This window comes from Oxyura jamaicensis, chromosome 10 (assembly GCF_011077185.1).
Source record: "Oxyura jamaicensis isolate SHBP4307 breed ruddy duck chromosome 10, BPBGC_Ojam_1.0, whole genome shotgun sequence".
In the NCBI taxonomy this organism is placed as follows: Eukaryota; Metazoa; Chordata; class Aves; order Anseriformes; family Anatidae; genus Oxyura; species Oxyura jamaicensis.
This window is the reverse complement of record NC_048902.1, coordinates 10897153-10917351: the sequence shown is the minus strand read 5'-3', so window position 1 is coordinate 10917351 and position 20199 is coordinate 10897153. Positions and strand designations below refer to the sequence as shown.

Here is a 20199-nt window from a genome sequence, read left to right as displayed (position 1 = left end):
TACAACTGATGTTTTCTGATACCTGCAGTACTTGTGACAATTCCCTAAGAGGCACTGCATGCTGGAGCATCAGAGATGTTCCCTGAAGTAGCAACGGTGTAGAAAATGGAGCTGACCCTCGCGGCATTTGGATTTATTTTACTTTTTGTCAGATTCAGGGGGTTCTCTCCCAGGTTTCTACCCTGGTTGCCAGCAGTGAAGTCTGAAGGACTTAGGCTGGACCACCTGTGTGTGCACATGCTACATTAAAAGCTTCACTTGGCCACGAAGACATACTCCCTTCTTCAGAGCCTTCTTTAACTGGGGTGGAAGACATGATGCAGTTAAATTATCCAATTTGATAATCCATAATTAGCTGCTTGCTGTAGCTCATTCTTAAGCTGGAGTTAGGAGCAGAGGAATAATTTTGCATGTGTTTATTAATGACAGAAGAGAGTTTAAGCTCCTAGAGGGCGCAAATGGAAGGTAGGTATCTACTTTGGCCGTTCATACGTACGTACTGTTGTGGAACTGAACGCTGTCTCATGTAAATGATGCTTGTTCTGCAGATCGGTATTGCTGTTAAGTGTGGCCCTTCTAACAGCAGGAATCAAAAATGGGATTTCATAAGAGGCACAGAAACAGGGAGAAAAAGCGTCTGCATCGTTTCCAATACAAGGTTATCAGGCAGCACCTGCAAGGATTCACAGCACACGTGGCTCGTGTTCTTTAAAAGTTCAGATTTGGTCCAGTTAGAAGAAGTTTTGCAGGAGACAGATGTGGTTTTGGTAGGGAAGGCACTGCACTGTGTTTGGTGGTAAGCATTCTGAGGCAGTGTATAGGGGAGTTTGCGTTTTTGGTGATTTTGGTGCAGGACGTGGGCGTGTTGAGGAAAGCGCTTTCCTTCTCAAACGTCTTAATGCTGAAACGAGGGCAGTGACTGCGTAGGTTGTCAGAGCTAAGAGCTGAAAGTTGTTGTTTTCTTTTTACAGAAGAAAAAAGGGAAATAAATCACAGGGGGTGTGGTTTTAGAATGGATACACTCACTTGAAATGGCTAATTAGAGCAGTTGTTAGGTTTGTTGTGGAAAAAGATGACAAAGGCAGGCCAAGGTGTGTCGTAGAGCTAATGCCAGGTAGGTAGGGGAACGTGCTGGGGCTTCCCCTAAACCTGAAAGATTTCTAGGATGAACTGGGGAGGGGGAAAGCAAATAGGGAATAAATACATAAATAACATAACCTTTCTTCCATCAGACTTGCCAAGTGTGCCAGATGATGCTGCCCAACCAGTGCAGCTACTGCGCTCACCAGAGGATCCACGCTCACAAGTCCCCGTACTGCTGCCCGGAGTGCGGGGCCGTCTGCCGCTCTGCCTACTTCCAGACTCACGTCAAAGAGAACTGCCTGCATTACTCCCGCAAAGTCGGATTCAGGTTTGTGCAAGCTCCAGAAGGTCTGCACCGGGGCGGCAAGAGGGAGGGGGAAGTTGGATTTAGGTCTTTGGAAATGTCTTGCTTGTGGCAGAAAGAAATGGGGATGTGTCGCAGGACCACGTGGTCTCAATGGGGCGAAACACGTTTGGAACGGGAAATGACTAAAAGAATTTAGGGGGAGGTTTCTGAGCACAGAAATGATATTGAGGCAGCTTTAAGTTGAAAGATGCTTGTATTAACTTCAAGTTGCAGACGGTCCTCTCAGGATTGATATTTACAGCAAAAAGATTGCAGAACTTAATCCTCTAAATCTCTTTAAGGGTAGAACTTATATATATGTCAGTTATAATGGACTGAGGGATGTGTGCCTTCACAGGAAAGGCACAGATTTTATTGTATGTCCCTAAAACTCTGCAAATGCTTCTTATGAGCTGAGAGAAATGGAGGCTCCCAAGGTGGTGTATGTGTGTGCTTGTGCTGTCTTTTCTCCAGCCAAATTGATTGCTTTAATAAAAGACATTACTTTTCCCTACAAGCCTTTCCTGCTTTGTATGTGTAGGTCACCTCAGCTGCAATACAGCTCATGCTGAGATGCAGATGATTTGCTCAGGTGATGAATGATGGATTAGGTGACCTTTCAAGATTCCTTAAAGTCCTGTTTTTTCTCTGATTACTGTTAAATACTATGAAATTTAGAGTGCATAGGGCAACTTCTGCTCTTGGAGCTGTTCTTTTAAAATTACAAATTCAGGAAGCTTCCACTGTGTGGCTTCTGCTAAAATCACACTTAAGTTTTTGAGGGCATTCCCTTTAGACCATGAAGACAAGAGACACATCCAACAGATTCTGAATTTAATTATAAACAGATAAGTTTTTTATGTGGGATCTGATCTGAGGGTGCACAGCCCGCAATGAAGAATTAATTCCATTGCAAACTAAATGGCTCTGATAACTGAGGCTGTTCGAAAAATGAATCAATTTGTGAGAAGGGGGAAGGAAGAATGCTGGAAACAAACAAACTTTTTTCCTGAGATGGAAAAATGTGAATGGGAGTAGATGTCAGAAGACTAGCCGTGGTTTTAGTGTAGTTGTTGTACTTCACTGGCTCTTGAGAATCTCAAATTCAGGCGTAGCTTCAGTGTGCTGAGCCGCTTGCATAGCATCCCCATCCCTGGAAATGCCCTGGTCAGTAATGGGTCACAGGGTTACTCTGGCCTGAGCTTGCTCTTTTAGCAAGGATCCAGTGCAGGCTCAACAGCAACCAACAGCAGAGGTTGCTCCTGATTCTTAAGTGTGACCTTGCATTTTTTAAAAACATTATTCATTCCAGATGTATGCAGTAATATCTTTATGATGCCTCCTTAATGCAGGTCAGCAATGCCAGCTTCCATGCATCTGCAGATGTCATAAGCAAATATCTGCTTTCTGAGCTAGGGACAGTAATGAAGATCTAAAACAAGACAGAGCGCAAGGTTTTGAGCTCTGGTGTGTTTGAGCTTTAACCTGTTTCTCTAGAAGTTCAATTTAACTTCTCTGCTTTGTATCTTCTGAAGTTCATCTTTGAAAACTGAATCCACTGAAGTAGGAGAACATCTGGCTGTGCCACCCTTGTTACCCTTCCTGTCTGCTGCAGGGTTGATGTCATTGCCGTTGTTGAAAACAGAAGAAATAAATTCAAGTTGTAGAACGATACCTGGATAATCCGTGGCATCTGTCCTATGGTCACGTAGGGACTTTTATTCTTTCTTTTTGTTTTCGTTACTTGCAGAACTGCAAAGCCAAGGATTTCTTTTCAATCCTCTCCAGGGTCAGTTCAACTTCTGCTGCTTCACAATCTATGTCTATTTTTCTTGAATTTCTACATATCTTTGGCTTTGTTTTTTTGATCAGTCCTTGTTCCGGCGTCTTGTCTGCTGACATCCCAATGCATCCAGTGAAGTTTGGAGTAGGGTTGTTTGAATTTGAGTTTTAAGTGTGGATTACCTTGAAGGTGAGAGAGGTCTTCTGCAGTTTAACATTAACGAGACTGTCCTAAATGCTGCTTTTCACTTGGCTCCAAGTGTCACCTCCCCCCCTTTCCAGGCACTGTCCAGCTGTCCCCACAGATGTGACACCATGTAGCACCCGTTTTCCTTCTCGGTGCCACCGGTAGTGTTCAGGGGCTGGATGATGACAGCGTAGGAAATATTCAGAAGGTTAAAACGAGATCTTGTAGCCTTATATCCTCTCACAGGATTCTTTCCAAGACTTGTACGCCACCCTTCCTTGCCCTGAGGCTATCCTGGAGTCTTCTCTTGCAAGCTATTCCCCGTGCTTGGGATATGATAGCAGAATCTGTAATTTACAGAAATTACATGGCAAGCCTCTGACATCCTCCATCCACTTTGCTCTGCTAATTAGTTTACTTTATCAAAGTTTGTCCTTCTGGCACTGGGATTCTTGATTACAAAGTGGCTTTTGTTTAAACTTCCATTTACTGTAAATTAAATTAACTTCTGATCATTTGACCCCAAGTTAGAACTTATTTCATCCCTAATTCTTTATGAAGTCTTTAGTGCTTGCCAAAACCGAACGTAATGCAGAACCATTTCTTGTTGATTCGGGAAGTGTTTGTGGAAGAAGCCTGTTGAATATTCCTGGGTGTACCAGCTAGAATTTACTGGCAGGATTAGTGCTTTTTCTCCCATTTATACTTGGAAATTTATTCTTCCATAATAACAGGGTTCTTGGTGTTACTACAATAGAAGTCTCTCTCCCTGGCTCACATGACTGAGGATCAGGCTCGAAGGCAGAACTACCCGAGCAGAGAATTCTCATGTTTTTCCAAGGACGATACCAGCTGTTGTCACCGCTTCCCTTTCTAAATTCCAGAAAAGAGTGTTTCTGTGTGTATTTTGGGGGGAGAGGGTTCGACTCCTTTGGGCTGGCTTCTGCCTAAGGATCTTTTGAAGTACAACTTCAAAGCGCAGACTGGTTTCCTAAGCGCTGTCGGGAGGCTCCTTTGGAGGGAAGGATAATCTAGCAGCTTGTTTGTTTTTGATACGGGCTTGGAGCTCTTCCAGTTGCTAGATAGCTGGGGTCCATCTGCGGCGGTGCCGCTGGTGCGGCGTTCGTGCCGTGGCACTGCTGAACGCGGGAACGCTAACAGCACCACGGGCAAGTGGCAAACCTCAGAACGAAGGGAAAAACATTCATAAAGCAGCTTAACTCCAGCCTCGCCGGAGGAAATTACCCCTCACGTGCCTTTCGCATCCCACCAGCGCAAGAGTTGGCCCCACACGTGCCCAGCCGGGCTCCTCATGGGAAAGTTCCTTCAGTGCTGTGGTTGGGACATGCAGCGTTTGGCTCAAGCAGAGCTCTGCTGCTGCTCGTTTTGACTGAATCTTCTTAGCAGCAGCTAGAATAGCCCCGGGCCAGAGCGGGTGCTGCCATGGGGATGGTGACCCCTGCAGCTGGTGCAGGCAAGGGCAGGTGCCTGCATCCTCATGTGCCCTTGCAGTGTCGGCATGTGGCTTCCCAGCAGCAGGGTGGGTGCTCGGGAGGAGCACTGAAGCCTAAATATAGTGTGGCTGCAGGCAGTTGTTGCTATCTCAGGGCAGGCCTGTCACAAGAGCGTGCTGGGTGACCCTGGCCTTCCTCCTGGCCCCAGGGCTTTGTTTTAGGCTGCTGAGAAGAATCCTCTGGCTCCACCTGCAACCTCTGCTTCTTCATCGCAGTCCTCCCAGAGGGTCCCCCCAGCTCCCAGACAAGCAATATCCAGGCAGCACCTGGGTCTTAATGATTTTAATGAGCCTAATCAGTTTCTGTTGCTGTTTTCAGTATCTTTCCTGTTGCTGTCGTCATTTGCTGTTGCTTAGTGTAATATGAGAAAAGCAATTGTACAGGGTTACTGAAGATTTCTTATCTGAATGTTCTTTTTCCTGTGTGTGAGTGCGCTGGGGATTAACTTTATGATGATTGTTACTACCTGGAGACCTCATCAGATCCTTCTACTTCAGTTCTTTGTTTGCACCTGAAAAAGAATTGGCTTTCAGAGATACAGGGCTGCATTGTGCTGTACCACATCTTCCTTTGTTCTTTCTGCATTATTGTAGTCTCTGAAGGCTTCTCTTACAGATGCGTTCACTTGCCAATTTGTAAGATCTGCCCAGCTTGTGAATTCCTGTATCATATTCCTCCTTGATTCTTCTGTACTGTTGCTGAAGAGACTAAACGAGGACCTGCCATAGCCTGGTGCTTGCCTCCCTCTGTGCTGCTTTCCCTTGGTGTGTGCTTTTGGAAGTAATATTGCAGCTGTAACTCAATTTCTTCTTCGTGTGTCCCCCAGGTGCATCCATTGTGGCGTTGTCTTCATGACCCTCGCATTGCTGAAAGTGCACATTCATGAGAAACACTGCGAAGTCTTCCACAAGTGTTCTTTTTGCCCAATGGCCTTCAAGTCAGCAGAGAGCACCACAGCTCACATGACCAGCCAGCACCCAGGAGAGCCTCACAAGACGACTCAGTGAGTATTTTGTTATTATCTGTTCTTTTCCTTTGCTGGGTAGTTCCAGAACTCCCCTTTTCCATCCCATTTTTTTAATTGTTTTTGGTTTCTGTCCTCATACCAGAAGAAGAGCTGCCACTTTGTCTGCTGGCAGAGGTTTGTTCCTAACAACAGCGTGCTCTCCTTGATACAAATGCAGTCTGCTCGAATGCAGTCTGCTTGGGTAGGAGGAGAGGAGTTTCGGCTCCTGGTTTTATTTACATCTGTAAAAGGATTTTAATTGTTACGCTTTGTCCAGCAGGAGTCAGAGTGGCACCTTGTGGTAGATGGCTCCGGGGTAACTGCTGAATCTGGCACTCAGAGGGAAGAGAAGCTGTGCTGTGCAGCATTGCCCCAAAAAATCACTGGAGAGAAACCTCCTGTTTTTTCCACTCTGTATCAAGCCCTGAGCTAGTGCCAAAAATGTGTAAGGGAGGGACCATGGAAAGGCAGGATTGAAAGTAATGTGTAGCTAGTATACTTCTGAGTCTGCTCCCCTCTGTCTGCACTTACTGACACAAACGTGTAGGTAGTTATAAATATGCATATAAGTAAACTTATTTTTAGCAAGCTGTGGTATGTGCCTGGGGCATTTTGTAATTCTTCCCAGTTGAGTTAATGGTTTGGTGGTCCACGTGGGTGTATGTTGACAACACATTGAGAGCACAGCCCTCATTAGAAGCCCATCCCTTTTTTGAAGTTAACTTGCTGAGATAACTTCTTCCGCTGTCTTCTCAAGATAACTAACGAAGAGAGTGAGTTTTCTTTCTTAAATTGTTCCAGGGTGATCTACAAATGTTCTTGTGAGACTGTCTTTAACAAGAAGAAGCTGCTCCAAGAGCACTTTCAGCAGAATACCAACAAGTTGTTAGTGGGCGTGTTTAAGTGTCCGCAGTGTCAGCTGGTGTATATGCAGAAACAGCAGTTAATGCAGCACGTTAAGGTAGGTAACTCCCACCACTTACTGATACGAGGTCCCAGTTTTTGAGTTCACGGAGAGTTTGTGTCAACTGTTAAAGGAAATTGGTTGAAGAAGTGGAAGGTTCTTGAGCAATAGTGGAAAAATAGACTGCGAAAATTTACAGTATTATCTGGATACATCAGTTGAGCAATTAGTTGGTAATATTGCAGGCAGTTACTCTCATCTATATCTAATTTAGCTTTGTGACAAAGGCTTACTTTCTACATGTAAATCTTTTTGATTGTTAAAGTATTCTATATTAAACACAAGGAAGTGATTAAACTTGGTAGGAAGCTTTATCTTTGCTTGGGAGACAGGGAGAAGTGTTCTCTGTTCACAGTATTGCTGGATTTATCTAAGAGAAGCCTGATCTCCTCTTTCTGGTACTCAAACAGAAAAAAAGAAGAGCTTTGGCTCTTCGGCCACTTCCCAAGCTCCTCCACTTGCCTGCAAAATCACAGCAGATCATGAGATGGGAATGACCAAGGCAGAAATAATTGCCCTGGAGTTGCCAGCCTTTGGGATTAGGGTCCCCTGTCTTGTGTGCCCCTGCTGGCACCGCTCCATGGCAGGCCCAGCACAGCATGGGCTGCATAAGGAGATGGTCTGAAGATTGATAGTTCTGGGTCAGCCCAAAAACTTGGTGGAAGTGGTGGTCCAGAGAGCACTCCAAACCTGCACTCCCACAATAATAGCTCGTTGCAATAAGCAATGCAATAATTCCACTGCAATAATTTCACTAGTTCGGTTATACCGGTGGGTGAAGTTGCTACGCCACTGTCCATCATATTTGACAAGTTGTGGCAGTCCAGTGAAGTTCCAGGTGGCTGAAAGAGGGAAACATAACCCCCATTTTTATAACGGGACAAAAGGAAGATCCAGGAACTATACGCCAGTCATTCTCACCTCTGTGCCCAGCAAGACCATGGAGCAGATCCTCTTGGAAACCATGCTAAGGCACATGGAAAACGGGTGATTCATGACAGCCAGCATGGCTTCAGTAAGTGCAAATTGTGCCTGACAAATCTGGAGGCCTTCTACAGCAGGGCTACAGCATTGGTGGATAAGGGAAGAGCAGCTGACATCATCTACCTGGACTTGTGTAAAGCATTTGGCACTGTCCCCCATGATATCATTGTCTCTAAACTGGAGAGACATGGATTTGCTGGATGGACCATTTGGTGGGTAAGGAACTGGCTGGATGGTTGCACTCAAAGAGTTGTGGTCAACAGCTCAGTGTCTAGGTGGAGACCAGTAACGAGTGGTGTTCCTCAGGGATCGGTATTGGGACCACTGCTGTTTAACATCTTTGTTGGTGACATGGACAGTGCACCCTCAGCAGGTTTGCTGATGACACCAAGCTGTATGGTGCGGTCGACGTGCTGGAGGGAAGGGATGCCATCCAGAGGGACCTGAACAGGCCTGAGAGATGGGCCTGTGTAAACCTCTTGAGGTTCAACATGGCAAAGTGCAAGGTCCTGCAGGGGGACTGGGACAATCCCAAGCACAAACACAGGCTGGGCAGAGCATTCATCAAGGGTAGCCCTGAGGAGAAGGACCTGGGGGGTGCTGGTTGATGGGAAGCTCAACATGAGCCAGAAATGTGCACTTACAGCCCAGAAAGCCAACTACATCCTGGGCCGCAACAATAGCAGTGTGGCCAGCAGGGTGAGGGAGGGGATGGTCCCCATCTTCTCTGCTTTCATGAGACCCCACCTGGAGTCCTGCGTTCAGCTCTGGGACCCCAAGCGTAAGGGCATGGACCTCCTGGTGCAAGTCAGAGGAGGCCATGAGGGTGGTCAGAGGCTGGAGCCATTCTGCTGTGGAGCCAGGCTGAGGGTGCTGGGAGTGTTTGGCCTGAAGAAAAGAAGGCCCTGGGGGGAACCTCAGAGAGTCCTGCCAGTGCCTGAAGGGGCTGCAGGAGAGATGGTGGGGGGGGGGGGGGGACTTTTTGTCAAGGTCTGGTGATAGGACAAGGGGTAATGGCTTTAAGCTGAAAGAGGGTAGATTTAAATTACATACAAAGAAGAAATTTTTCACTCAGAGGGTGGTGAGGCCCTGGCCGAGGCTGTGGGTGCCCCCTCCCTGGCAGTGCCCAAGGCCAGGCTGGGTGGGATTTGGGCAGCCTGGGCTGCTGGGAGGGGTCCCTGCCCATGGAAGAGGGGTGGAACCAGGGGGTCTTTGGGTCCCTTCCAACCCAAACCATTGTGTGAGTCTATGATACGTGTATGAAAAGCATGTTTTTGCCCATTTGGTGGTGATTTTTAGAAGGATGCATATAAGGGTTTGCAGATTCGATTATTCCATGACTGTGAGCACCACATTTTCCTGCTGTTTTAGTCAGTATATTTCTGTGCGCAGTATCTAACAACACTGGAGTGAAAATCCTCTTGGAAGACTTGCTGGTGTCATTCTGAAGAAAGAGCTTGCAAAGTCTTATTTCCCTTTGATTAGAAAAAAGTGACTTTTTTTTTTAATTGGTGGCTTTGTTTATACTTACGCTTAAAAAGGCCAGAAGATTCATTAGCTTGCTCCTAAAAGAGAAAAACATTCAAAACTACTACTTTGCTCTCTCCCCCTTTGCCTTTAACGTGCAAATCTGGAAAGTCTTTGCATGTGTTAGTGAATTAAAATTTGAAGCCCTCGTGTGAAGTTGATGATTGCTAATCTTCCTTTATTATAGCTGGGGAAACAGAGTTGAGATTAAGGCTGGGACCTTCAAAGAGGCATTCAGCCCCAGTGCTGATGGCTGGGCTTGAGCTGAAGTACTCAGCTTGTTGCAGCTCATTTGCAGATGCCAGGCCCAGGGACCTGCCTGCAGCAGTTTGTGCACCAGCACCCTGACATCGGCAGTACAAAACTTGTAAAACACTTTAACCACCGGGCTGTATTTGGCCATCAACATGTCTTTGAGATTTTAATTGAAAAAGGCTTTTTGGCTGTGGCAGGGTAGTAATTGCATTAACCCATCACTTCTCCTATTTGATCCCAATCCTTGATGCAGCGTAGTGTTTGTAGGAGTTCTCTGATTTGTGCACACATGAAAAACAAAAAAACTATGTGCCTTTTCATCTTTCCTGACTTTCTCTTGTTAAAGCATAAGAGAGGAGTTGGAAGGTCTGGGTCCTGTTATGGATTCTGCAGTGAAGTCAGTTCACTTTTCTGTGCTCCTTTCTTTTTCCTCCAGTGGTGTAATAACAGGAGGAATGGAGTAAAGGGTGCTAACGTACTCCTTGCTCATAACTCTCTCCTGAGAGTTCCAGATGGGGATAAAGGTGAAGTGTTCATGTTACCAGAAATAGCTGGCCATGCTGCAGAGCAGCTGCCATTGCCCTGCGATTGTGTGAAGGAGCTTCTGCGGACAGCAGCTGGATCAGGTGCAAAGCACAGCCTTCTCAGATGAGATTTTGTGTTTTGAAGTTTGTGTTTGGTGTCTAATCCAAGGAAAGACTTCCAAAGGCCTGGGGCCTTGGTGTGTTGAAACCTTACCCGTTATTAATTACTGTGCACAATTAAACCTCTAAATTATCCTTTTGTGTGGATGAACTGTTGTTGTTCCTAGGGGAATTTCTTGAGGTTTCTTTGGTATGTTGCTATTTTATTTCCTTTTGCTTTCCCACAGCTCTTCAATTCTGGATTATTTTCTTTATGTTCAATTTTCTTTGTTAAAATAACTTTTTTGGGGGACAGGGATTTTGGCCTGTTGAACAACCAAAGAGCCTGAAAACATATTCCATATAAGGCCGGTTTCTGGCTTTGTGCGTGCTTTTATTTGTCAAGAGCAAAGTTTTGAACTGTGAAAATGTAAATAGCAGTAGGCACTGCGGAATTAAAGAAAATAGGGTTGGAGAAACTGAGAGGTTGTCTCTTCCCTTCCCTTGAGCAAAGAGCAAGCAGCTTTGGAGCCCCCAAGAAAACAGCAAACATTTCACTCAGCATTTACCAAAGCAATGTGTTTTTAGAGCTTAGGCTCTTGAAATATTAGGCTCTTGAAATAATGACAATTAGCATTTCTCTCTCATTACATCTTCCCTTTTTAACCAGAGTTCTCAGAGCTCATCCAAAATGTTAAACAGACAGCAGCAATGAGCTGCTGTTGTCACGCAGGAAACATAAATAGAAGCTTCATGTTTCCTGGGAAAATTTCTTGTTGGGGAAAGCGCTGCAGCCAGCTTCAAGGGGAAATGGGACAATATACAAGAGTAAGACATTAACATAGCATTTGGAGGGGGGCTTAAATTATTTAGTTAGATAATAGGTGGCAGTTATTTATAGATAAAGGTGTATAATACAAATTATATATTAATGTTATGTTTGATTTATTTTTGTTATCCAGGGTGTTCATGGAGTCCCCCAAAATCCTGAGGAGCTTTTAAACTTTCGCCAGAAGTCTGAGAAGTCATCAAGGAACCAGGTTCATAACCTACCAAAGGAGCTGTCAGTAGCCAACGGGACTTCCCACTCGTCTCTGTCGAGGAAGGACGTGAGGATGGAAGGACACAACCCCGAATCCAAGTCCAGACTAAGAAGAACTGGTTGGACTTGCAAGGAGTGTTCACAGTGGATTCCTGATCGGGAAACCTACGTGTCCCACATGAAGAGAAGTCATGGAAGGGTAAGGACTCATATGGAACACTTCAGCTAGGTATCACAAATTTTTTTACCATTAATATTTGAGGCAAAAAAGAAACTGATAATCTGTTTGCCAGCTCATTGAGGAATAAGAGCAGAGCCAGAAGAGAAGAACAATGTAGCCTGTTGTAAGCACACTTTCTGTCCTTGATCATATACTCTACAACCTGTGTACCTTATTGGCTTTTTTTATTCCTTCTCCCTCTACATCTAACACCAGGCTTCATTGTTTGGCTAAGTGGATGGAAAGTTGTGCCTTCTCCAGTTGTTGGTTCAACAGTCTGGTCTAAACAAAGCTGCAGAAGGACATACAGTTCCTCTCTAGTGACACCATGTTATTTGGTAGATATCACAGTACGTCTAATTGGGAATGACTCCTGTAACAGATACATGCAGTGCGCAGAGCTATCATTATAGAAACAGTAAATCTCAATTTTGTTGGTTTTATCCAGCTCAGGCCTTGTGTTGCCTTGACCTAGTTCTGTCAAGTTAATTCTTAACTTGCTTGCAGAACACAGGCCAAGATGTCATGTGCGCCAGATTTCGTAGTACTTTGGCATCAGGACTTCTTGTTTGATGCAGTTTGATGTACTGAGTCACCCTGTTTTGATTCCCATGAGCAGAGGCTGTCAAAATCTGGATCATTGTCTTTGAATCCTTCTAGCTTGACTGGGGGAATGCTAGGTTGTCCACTTGACAAATACCAAGAGAAGAAGAGTAGGGCAGGGTGAGAGTGCCATTTGAATTCTATAGGTGTAGGAGATTTGCCAAATATTTCAGTTCAATAAATATATGTATTTATTTAAAAAGTCTAAGGAGATTTTAAATGGAATGCACACAGGTTATATGAAGGACTGCAGGAAAAGGAGGAGGAGGCTAGCTACAAGGCAAAGTTCTGTAGGCAAACATGGGTATCATAAATGGATAACAAGCAATATTGTGTGATGCTCTCAAACATCCTGCCCTTTTGTTTTTCTGAGTTAGGAGGAGAGGGAAGGGTAGACTTGGCAGATTGGTACTTCGCACTGGGGTCTTGACTCATTCTGGGTGAGAAGGGACCTTCCCCTGAATTAATTCTGCAGAGGGCCCTGTAGTGAAATGAGCCCACAGCAGAAACATCTAATGCAATTCCCATTTAAAAATAATGATGATAAAAAAAATCAAGCGTATGCTTTAACTAGTCCTGGTTTTTATAATTAACCAACTGTAGGGCTGAGTATAAGTGAAACCCCAAAATATCAATGATCTTTATCAGTGGAAGAGGAATAATTTGCACCTGAGAGGTAAGGTCCAGATGTACAGCATGGGAATGTTAGAATCTGGTCAGCACCTTTTGTCTCCCTGTTACTAAAAGATATTTCTGTTCTTCTGCTAGTCTGTGAAGAGGTATCCCTGTCGACAGTGTGAACGCTCGTTTAATGCCTCCAACAGTCTGCGTAGACACATCCGCAATAATCACGACACAGCAAAGAAAGTTTACACTTGCTGGTATGTACTGAATACCAAGTTTCAAATTTCTACTCAATGGCAGGCTAATTTTTCAAGTTCAGAGCCATTTGTAATAGATCGTGTCTGCTCCTATCTACTCCAGGATAGAAATTACTGAGAAAGAGTGAGAAGACTATTTTAAACATGAGAGACTTGGTGGCTAAAATAAGTCCTTGGTTTGGACTGCATAATACCTTTTGGAAACTTAGGGTAAGGTTTGATTTGAGATCTGCAGGTGCAAAGTGAGAATTATGTTGCATGCCCTTGTGGAACAGCTGATAAAATCTGGGGCCAATCCTTTGCTGCTTCGTGGCTTGTGTAATTGTGCATCACTCATGTGCCTTCCCCTTGGAAAAAAGGTGTGTAAACTGCTAATGAATCGGGGCACTAGGTCTTGCAACCACTTCGCACAGGCAGAACTGACTGCACAAACTGCAGGGCCGTGGAGAATTAAGCTTCCTGGGTTCATTTCAGAAGATGCACCTCAAAACTGGAAAATGGATTTGGAGACTTCAGATGAATGATGTGAATCAGCAGTGAATGAAAGTCATTGCCGGTGAACATACTTTAACTGTGAATACAATGTCAGTTAAGGACAGAGCCCAGTGCTTACAAAACTGCCTCTGCAACTGTTCTTATCTACTGTTGCAGAATAAGTCATACAGTGAGCAATCATGCAGACTTGATTCCTGTCTCGGGTTCTCAGATACCCTTCTAAAAAAAACACAGAATTAAAGCACTTTTGTGTAGGAAAGGAAGTTTGCAGTGATGTAGGGTAGGGGATTTTTTTTGTTAAACTAAAATTTTGGCTTAATGCAAGTGTTTCTGAAGAGTGTGCTATAGCTTTACTGCACTTAAATTCCTGAAAGCCTATTCTGAAGAGTACATCTCTCAGGTATTCCATGTCTGTGGACTGCATAGTGAGCCACAGTAGCTTTTTAAAAATGGATGAAGTATTGGCATCACCACAGGGCCTGATAGGAGTGAATTACCAACCCATTTTCCGGCCAGGACTTCTATATTTTCCATTTCTTGTAACTGCTCTGTGACTTGCAACCTCTGGAGGGGATGAAACATTGGCTCCCAGTATTCCCCGTATTCATTCTGCTTTAAGTTTGTGGACAATGGTCTTTGGAGTCTTTGGAGATGGTCTTTTTGTGCACTTGGTTTGTATAGATCTATTCTCTCTGGATTGGTTGTTTTCAAAAGGGGGTATATCAGAATCAAAATGAATATAAGGCCTAGCTGGGAAGGATTTGTGTGCAAATAACCTGGGGTGTGCCAACCTACTGGATGTGTTAGCTTGTACAGACCGTAGAGTCCAGTTTTTCTCTTACTTTTCAGCATGCAGTTGTGGATCCATAGTTTACCCAAGGGTTTGTGGTCATGCCATATTTGCAACAGACACAGCTACAAATTCAAGTGAACTGTGGTTGTATTTAATTCTCCAGTTTGTAGTTGCTCCTTCTCAAGTGCTGCTGATGAAGTCGTAATTGGACGGTGGTGCCCTCTTCAATCCTTCTAGCAGAAGACTTACTGAAATCATAGCACCCTTCACATTAAGTCTCTTCCTTGAAAATCTTATGCCAGTCTCCAACAGCTGCTCGTTATTTGGATCCAAGGTCTTCTGGATGGTCTTCCCTTTGTCAGCTAGTTGACCTCAGTGCATCTCATTACCGAGCCTCTGTGGCCATGTTCCTCCCTATCTACTTACCCTTTGTCTGCCCTTGGTGTCTCCTCCAGCTGCCTTCATGCCTCTGTGCCTTAGACCCAAGAACAGCCTCTACACCAGGAGATGCGGAAGACTCTCCGTCCCTTGGGTCTTTTCCAAAACCTGTTTCTGAACTGGTTCAAGCCCTTTTAGGTTGTGCAGAGTGCTGTTATAAAAATCACCTTCATTACTACCACTTGTGATTCCTTCATCTCTTTGAATTCCTCTTTGGCTCCTTTCTGCGCTCTGTAAGGCATCACGTCTCTGCTGCTGCTTTCCTTTTTGCTTGGGTGCTGTTGTTTTTCTTTTTCCCACCAGGCACTTTGTATCAGTCCTGGTGCCTTAACTTCACATCACCCTCTACTCCTGAGTTCCACATAAAGGCCAGAAATATGAGTGAAATTTGTTATTGAATCTGTTAGTCAAGTATTTCTGAGACTTCAGTGTGCTGTCTTGTAGTTGCCCTCTCATTTCAAACACTTCAAGCTGTGATTTCTCCTTCTCCCTTGGCCATGCTTAGGCCTCTGCCTTCTGTTAGCTTGTAGGGAGAAATCAGTGCTGGAGGATTTGATTAAACACCCTCATGCCGAGTTTGTCACTGGAATACTTAGGAAAGCATCTTTTAGCAACTTTTCCCATTTTTTAGCATCTCTTCCCATGAAAAGAATTCCAAATTAAAACAAATTGCAAGATATTCTGATGTTTTATGTATTTTCTTTCATAATGCACTTGGTTATTGTTATCGGAACTTGCTCTTATTTTCCAAGTCTTAAGTACAAACTGTCTGGAACGCTTGATTTTCAACTTGTTTGGTTTTGATAAATGCCACTTAATAACCTCTCGTCTTGCCTTCATGAGGGAGAAAAATTCCATCATTATTAAATATTGATTTATCATCCAAACAGTTCCTGTTTAAAAAAACAGAAATATTCAGCGAGCACTTCTGTATTTTCATATTGTTACTGACAGTTGTTTAATTTCCATCCAGTAGAGAAGCTGGAAGATCAGTAGGAATCATCTTGTCTGCTGTTTAAAATGTCTTTGTTGCCCAGAGACACTTAATCTCCGATGTGCTGCTTTTCATCCCCTGCTGCCTACGTTTCAGCTGCAATTTGTGCATTTCAGAGAAGTCTGATAGTACTTGCCTCATTGCTCGGTCAATGCATAACGTATGGACCTTCCCTATGTCGTGCTGGCAGTCTGCAGAAGAGCACCAAGTCCATCTTGGGTGTCCCAGTTGCTAACGGAGTTTTACTCTGCGTGCTTGACCGTGCTGCAGAGGGGTGCTTTATGTGCCTGCGAGACCTGGCACTTACTTGCAGGAGACCTTGGTCACCCAGGAGGGCCGGTGGATAGCTGGCTCAACCCTTCCACATCTCCTTTTGAAATGTCGCCGTGGTTTCTGGCACCTCTTGAAGCCTTCCAAGTTTTAAGGTGCGATAACGCATAAATGATGCATTTGTGAGTGTTTCTGACTAGATTCCTGATATCAAGGCTGGAAGTGCAGAGGTTTTGTAAGAATTTTAAGCGTGCTGTGATAAATATGGTCTTGTGGACGTGATGCTGCACTGGTGCGTGGGAGTTCTGGGTGCAGGACCTGGTTCTGCTGCAGGGCTCCTCAGTGTTCCACAAGTCCTGAGGTCTCTCAGCTGAGAGCTGTTTTTCTCCCATTCTTTTTCCATCTTAATTATTTACCCTGTGCTTGTGTGGCATGTATCACAGTGGGCCTGATCTCCACTCATCCCTGTATTTATTAAGTACTGTACTGTAAATAATGTGTGTTCTACTTTCGTTCTCATTCATACTTACTGTGGTAAACTCTAAACTGTTCTAGATTTCTGTCAGGGATAACATTTTATTAAAATGGTGATTTGCTGCCTCTTTGGGTAATCTAATAGTACGTTACTCACCAGCTTCTGTCTTCAACGACACCTCTTGGTTTGGCACATAACGAAGAGCTGTTAGGATGAAATGAACAGTTGGGCATCTCCCTTAATAAATTTTCTTCCTTTTTTGTTTCCAAGGTACTGCACAGATGAAAATCAGACATTTCCTCAGCCATTCATGCTGGAGAATCACATCAGCCTCATGCATGGCATCAAAAACCCAGACTTATCCCAGATGGCCAAAGCAAAAGCTCCAGAGAGAGACGCAGCAGAAGTAACTGATATTTTTGTTTAAAAAAAAAAGTGTACCTGGCGAGCAGCTGTCCACTCGGGGTGTTGTGTCGAGCCGCAGGCTTGCGGCAGTAAAGCCCTCTCACACCTACTAGGCAGATTGCCCTCCTCTTCTGTAAACTCCGTACAGTTTGTTGCTATCCAGAAGTGTTGTGATCTGAACTGAAAGCGCAGCTGAGCTGTGGCAGCACCAGGGCAATGTATTTTGCATTTTTCGATTATTTTTGAATATGTGGCCCTGTCTCTAACTGGCCTTTTTCCAGGCTGCTTTGTAACCAGAACTAGTTTAGGTCTGTTTTTACCCTCATTTTCCCTTGCCATGGTGTTGTTTCATTTAGGTATATGAGCATGGTACTTTTTTCTGTATGTTACATATGAGAATGGTGTTCCTCCTAAACAGGACTAGGCTTTTTTTTTTTTTTCAGCAGATGTTCAACTGATTTTATTTTGGGTTGATTTGGAGTGGAGGATTGCCTGGCTGGGTTTCCTTGTTCCATTTACTTTAAAAATAGAAGTAGGTTTTCCTTATGACTGCTGTTTGTCATTCATCAGTACCGTAGCACAGAGGGACTGCAACCGAGACTGAGTCCCCTCTGTATTTATGCTGTATTTGTATTGTGGTCACAGGCATAGTGAAAGGGAAACCTGGAATTCACTTCTGTGAGCTGGTGGCTGCTTCCTCCAAGCAGAGCTGATGTGTCTAGGGCAGTTTGCTTCATACAGCTCTAGCTGTGTCTGCAAATACAAGCCGAAGTGTGTGCAAAACAACGACTGCACAATCCTGCTGGATAAGGAGATGACAAAATCACACGAAGGGACATATGCGAGTGAGCCATCCTTGTGGGAGGAAAAGCACGCTGCGGGATTATAAGACAGAGGGGATGAGTTAATGAGAGATGGTACAAAGAAAAAGACTGAGTAGAGGGGGAAATGTTCAAATTCACATTCCCATCATGTTTCTGCCCAGCCAGTCCCTCCCAGAGCTCCCATCTCACTTCGCAGGACAGTGGCTGAGATCCTGTGTGTTGGGATGAAGGATGGACTAGGCATTGCAGTAACCCTGAGGTGTTCTGGTGTTGTTAGGGAAGACAATGCAAGAAGAGCCCATAGGCATGCCGTTATTTAGTTCATAACATACATACATACATTTGCCCTCAGATGTCTTCAGATGCATGTGTGGAATTTAGCAACCTAAAACACTTATTCTTACATGGTTTTGAACAATAATGTAATTTTTTTTCGTCTTACTTTTTAAGGCAAGATCTCCAAAGAGGATGGCAACGGATGAGCTGGGTCAGGCGGAGACCACTGCAGGTTCAGACGCGCCGTCAGCCAAAAAACTGAAAGCGCATTGGAAATGTGCTAAATGTGGATTTGCAACAGACATCAGTACTGAGTTTCAGGAACACATACCTCAGCACAAGACAGACAGCTCCACGTATCAGTGCTTGTTCTGCGGCTTGTGTTACACGTCTCACATCTCTCTGAACAGACACCTCTTCATCGTTCACAAAGTAAAAGATGAGGAGGAAGAGGAGGAGGAGGAGGAAGAGGAGGATGAGGAGCAGGAGGAGGAAGAAGAGGAAAGGGAGAAGTTACAAGCAGAGATGAATGAGAACGGACATGAGGGGTATAATGGCGAGATGAACACTACAGTGGAAGAAGAAAACCTGAAATGCAAAGAGTGCAAAATTGACTCAGCTCTTTGTGAACACAGGCAGACGTGTGGTGTGGAGGGTCCTAATAGCACCTCTCAGAACAATCATTCAAAGTCTCTTAAGACTTAAAAACAAAAACAAAATGAAACAAAAACCCTTTTGGTCTGTTGGGGTTTTTTGTTCGGGGGTTTTTACTTAAAATACTGGGTGGGGATGGGGCAAATCTTTGAAATATTCTGTTGATTTCTTGGGATGGACATTGCTTTCCGTTAACTTCCATTTGTAAGGGAAATTTAAAAAAGAAAAAAACCCTGCCATTTCATCCTAAGCACTAACTCTCTGCCAGATCAGAGAGGTGAAAAGGGAAAGCAGGGCGAGAATCCTCGCTGGAGCTTGTCCAACTCCTGAGGATCAAGGAGCACTTTCTGCAGCTGCAGTTTCCTAAAGATGAGCTCTTCTCCTTTGAGTGTGCACTGCCTCAGCCTCTGCCCGGAGCCCCTGCCTTGCCTTCCTTGTCTTGCTTTCTTTCTTCTCCTATTTATGACTTTTTTTTTTTTTCTTCCCATCCTGCCTTTGTTTTACTTAATTCATACTGCTGTCTCAGCAGAACACACTCATCAGGGCCACACTGGCTGATCTGAGATTGTGTGTGTGTTCTGCGGGACAGGCTCAAGCTGTACTCCAGCTTCCGTTTATTTTACTGCCCTAATAACAATCTTATTTTCCAAAAGGTAATTTAATGAAATGTCACAAATCTAACTCGCCCTGAAGGAGAGTTTCACAGTCATTGTCATCCTGTGCGAGAGTGGGTGGGTATGGCACTTTGCCTCTCCGCGCCAGGGAGGCAAAATGGGGATGGGGTTTTGTTGTCCCTGGAGCAGAAAATGTTCCCCCCCCAGGGCTGCCCATGACCATGGTGTCTCTGGGCATCCAAGGTGCCCACGTCCTGGTGGGTTTGGTGGGGAGAGGTCCCCGGAGGGGTGCTGGCAGAGCCGGGCTGCCCCCGCTGCCACCTCACCCTTGGGCTCGTGCCCCTTCCATAGCCCTTCTCCCCCCGGCTCGCTGTCATCCATTTCTTCGGAGGCGTTTATTTCCCCATGGTCATATTGACTCTGTCCCTGCTGTTCCCTCGCTCATCCCCCTGGCACACACATGCTTCGTGTAATATAATTATCTCCTGTACCATTTTTTATGTTGAGCCAGAATCCTGCTCGTTATTGTTTACTATGACAATGTTTAAATAATTTAAGAACTATTTATCTTATTGCATTCGAATTGCTCACTTTCTTGTCTCAATGTGTTTTGATACGAACAGTTTGGACTCTTTGTATTTTTTGATACTGTGTACATTAGCCTAGGGAATGTTTTACGAGGTAGCCTACGTAGAGTAACGATAGCGGGGGGCACTCCCAAGCCATCACATAATCTATTTAATCCGCAGCGGCGTTTGTGCCTTGCTACGATGTTTACTTCAAAGTATTTCAAATAAAAGCATCCAACAGTGCCCGCCCGCGCTCCGTGCTTGCTTGCTGGCGGCGGGGGAGGGAGCGGGGGAGATGAGGGGAACCGAGGGGCGCCGAGGGGCGGGCGGCGGCCGCCCCCTGCTCCGTCCCCGCCTCCTCCGGTGCGGCCCCGG

General features: G+C 44.9%; 1 protein-coding gene across 1 annotated transcript in view; it reads left to right on the top strand.

Moving 5' to 3' along the window:
* The window catches only part of ZNF592 (zinc finger protein 592), a 40254-nt gene extending 20187 nt beyond the window's left edge, over positions 1–20067 (top strand). The window contains exons 3-9 of the mRNA XM_035335875.1: positions 1233–1411; positions 5739–5915; positions 6720–6879; positions 11234–11512; positions 12905–13017; positions 16753–16888; positions 18162–20067. Of these exons, the coding sequence (XP_035191766.1) occupies positions 1233–1411; positions 5739–5915; positions 6720–6879; positions 11234–11512; positions 12905–13017; positions 16753–16888; positions 18162–18692 (1575 nt within the window). The 3' untranslated portion in view covers positions 18693–20067. The remainder of the gene's footprint in view (positions 1–1232; positions 1412–5738; positions 5916–6719; positions 6880–11233; positions 11513–12904; positions 13018–16752; positions 16889–18161) is intronic.
* The last annotated feature ends 132 nt before the right edge of the window (positions 20068–20199 follow it).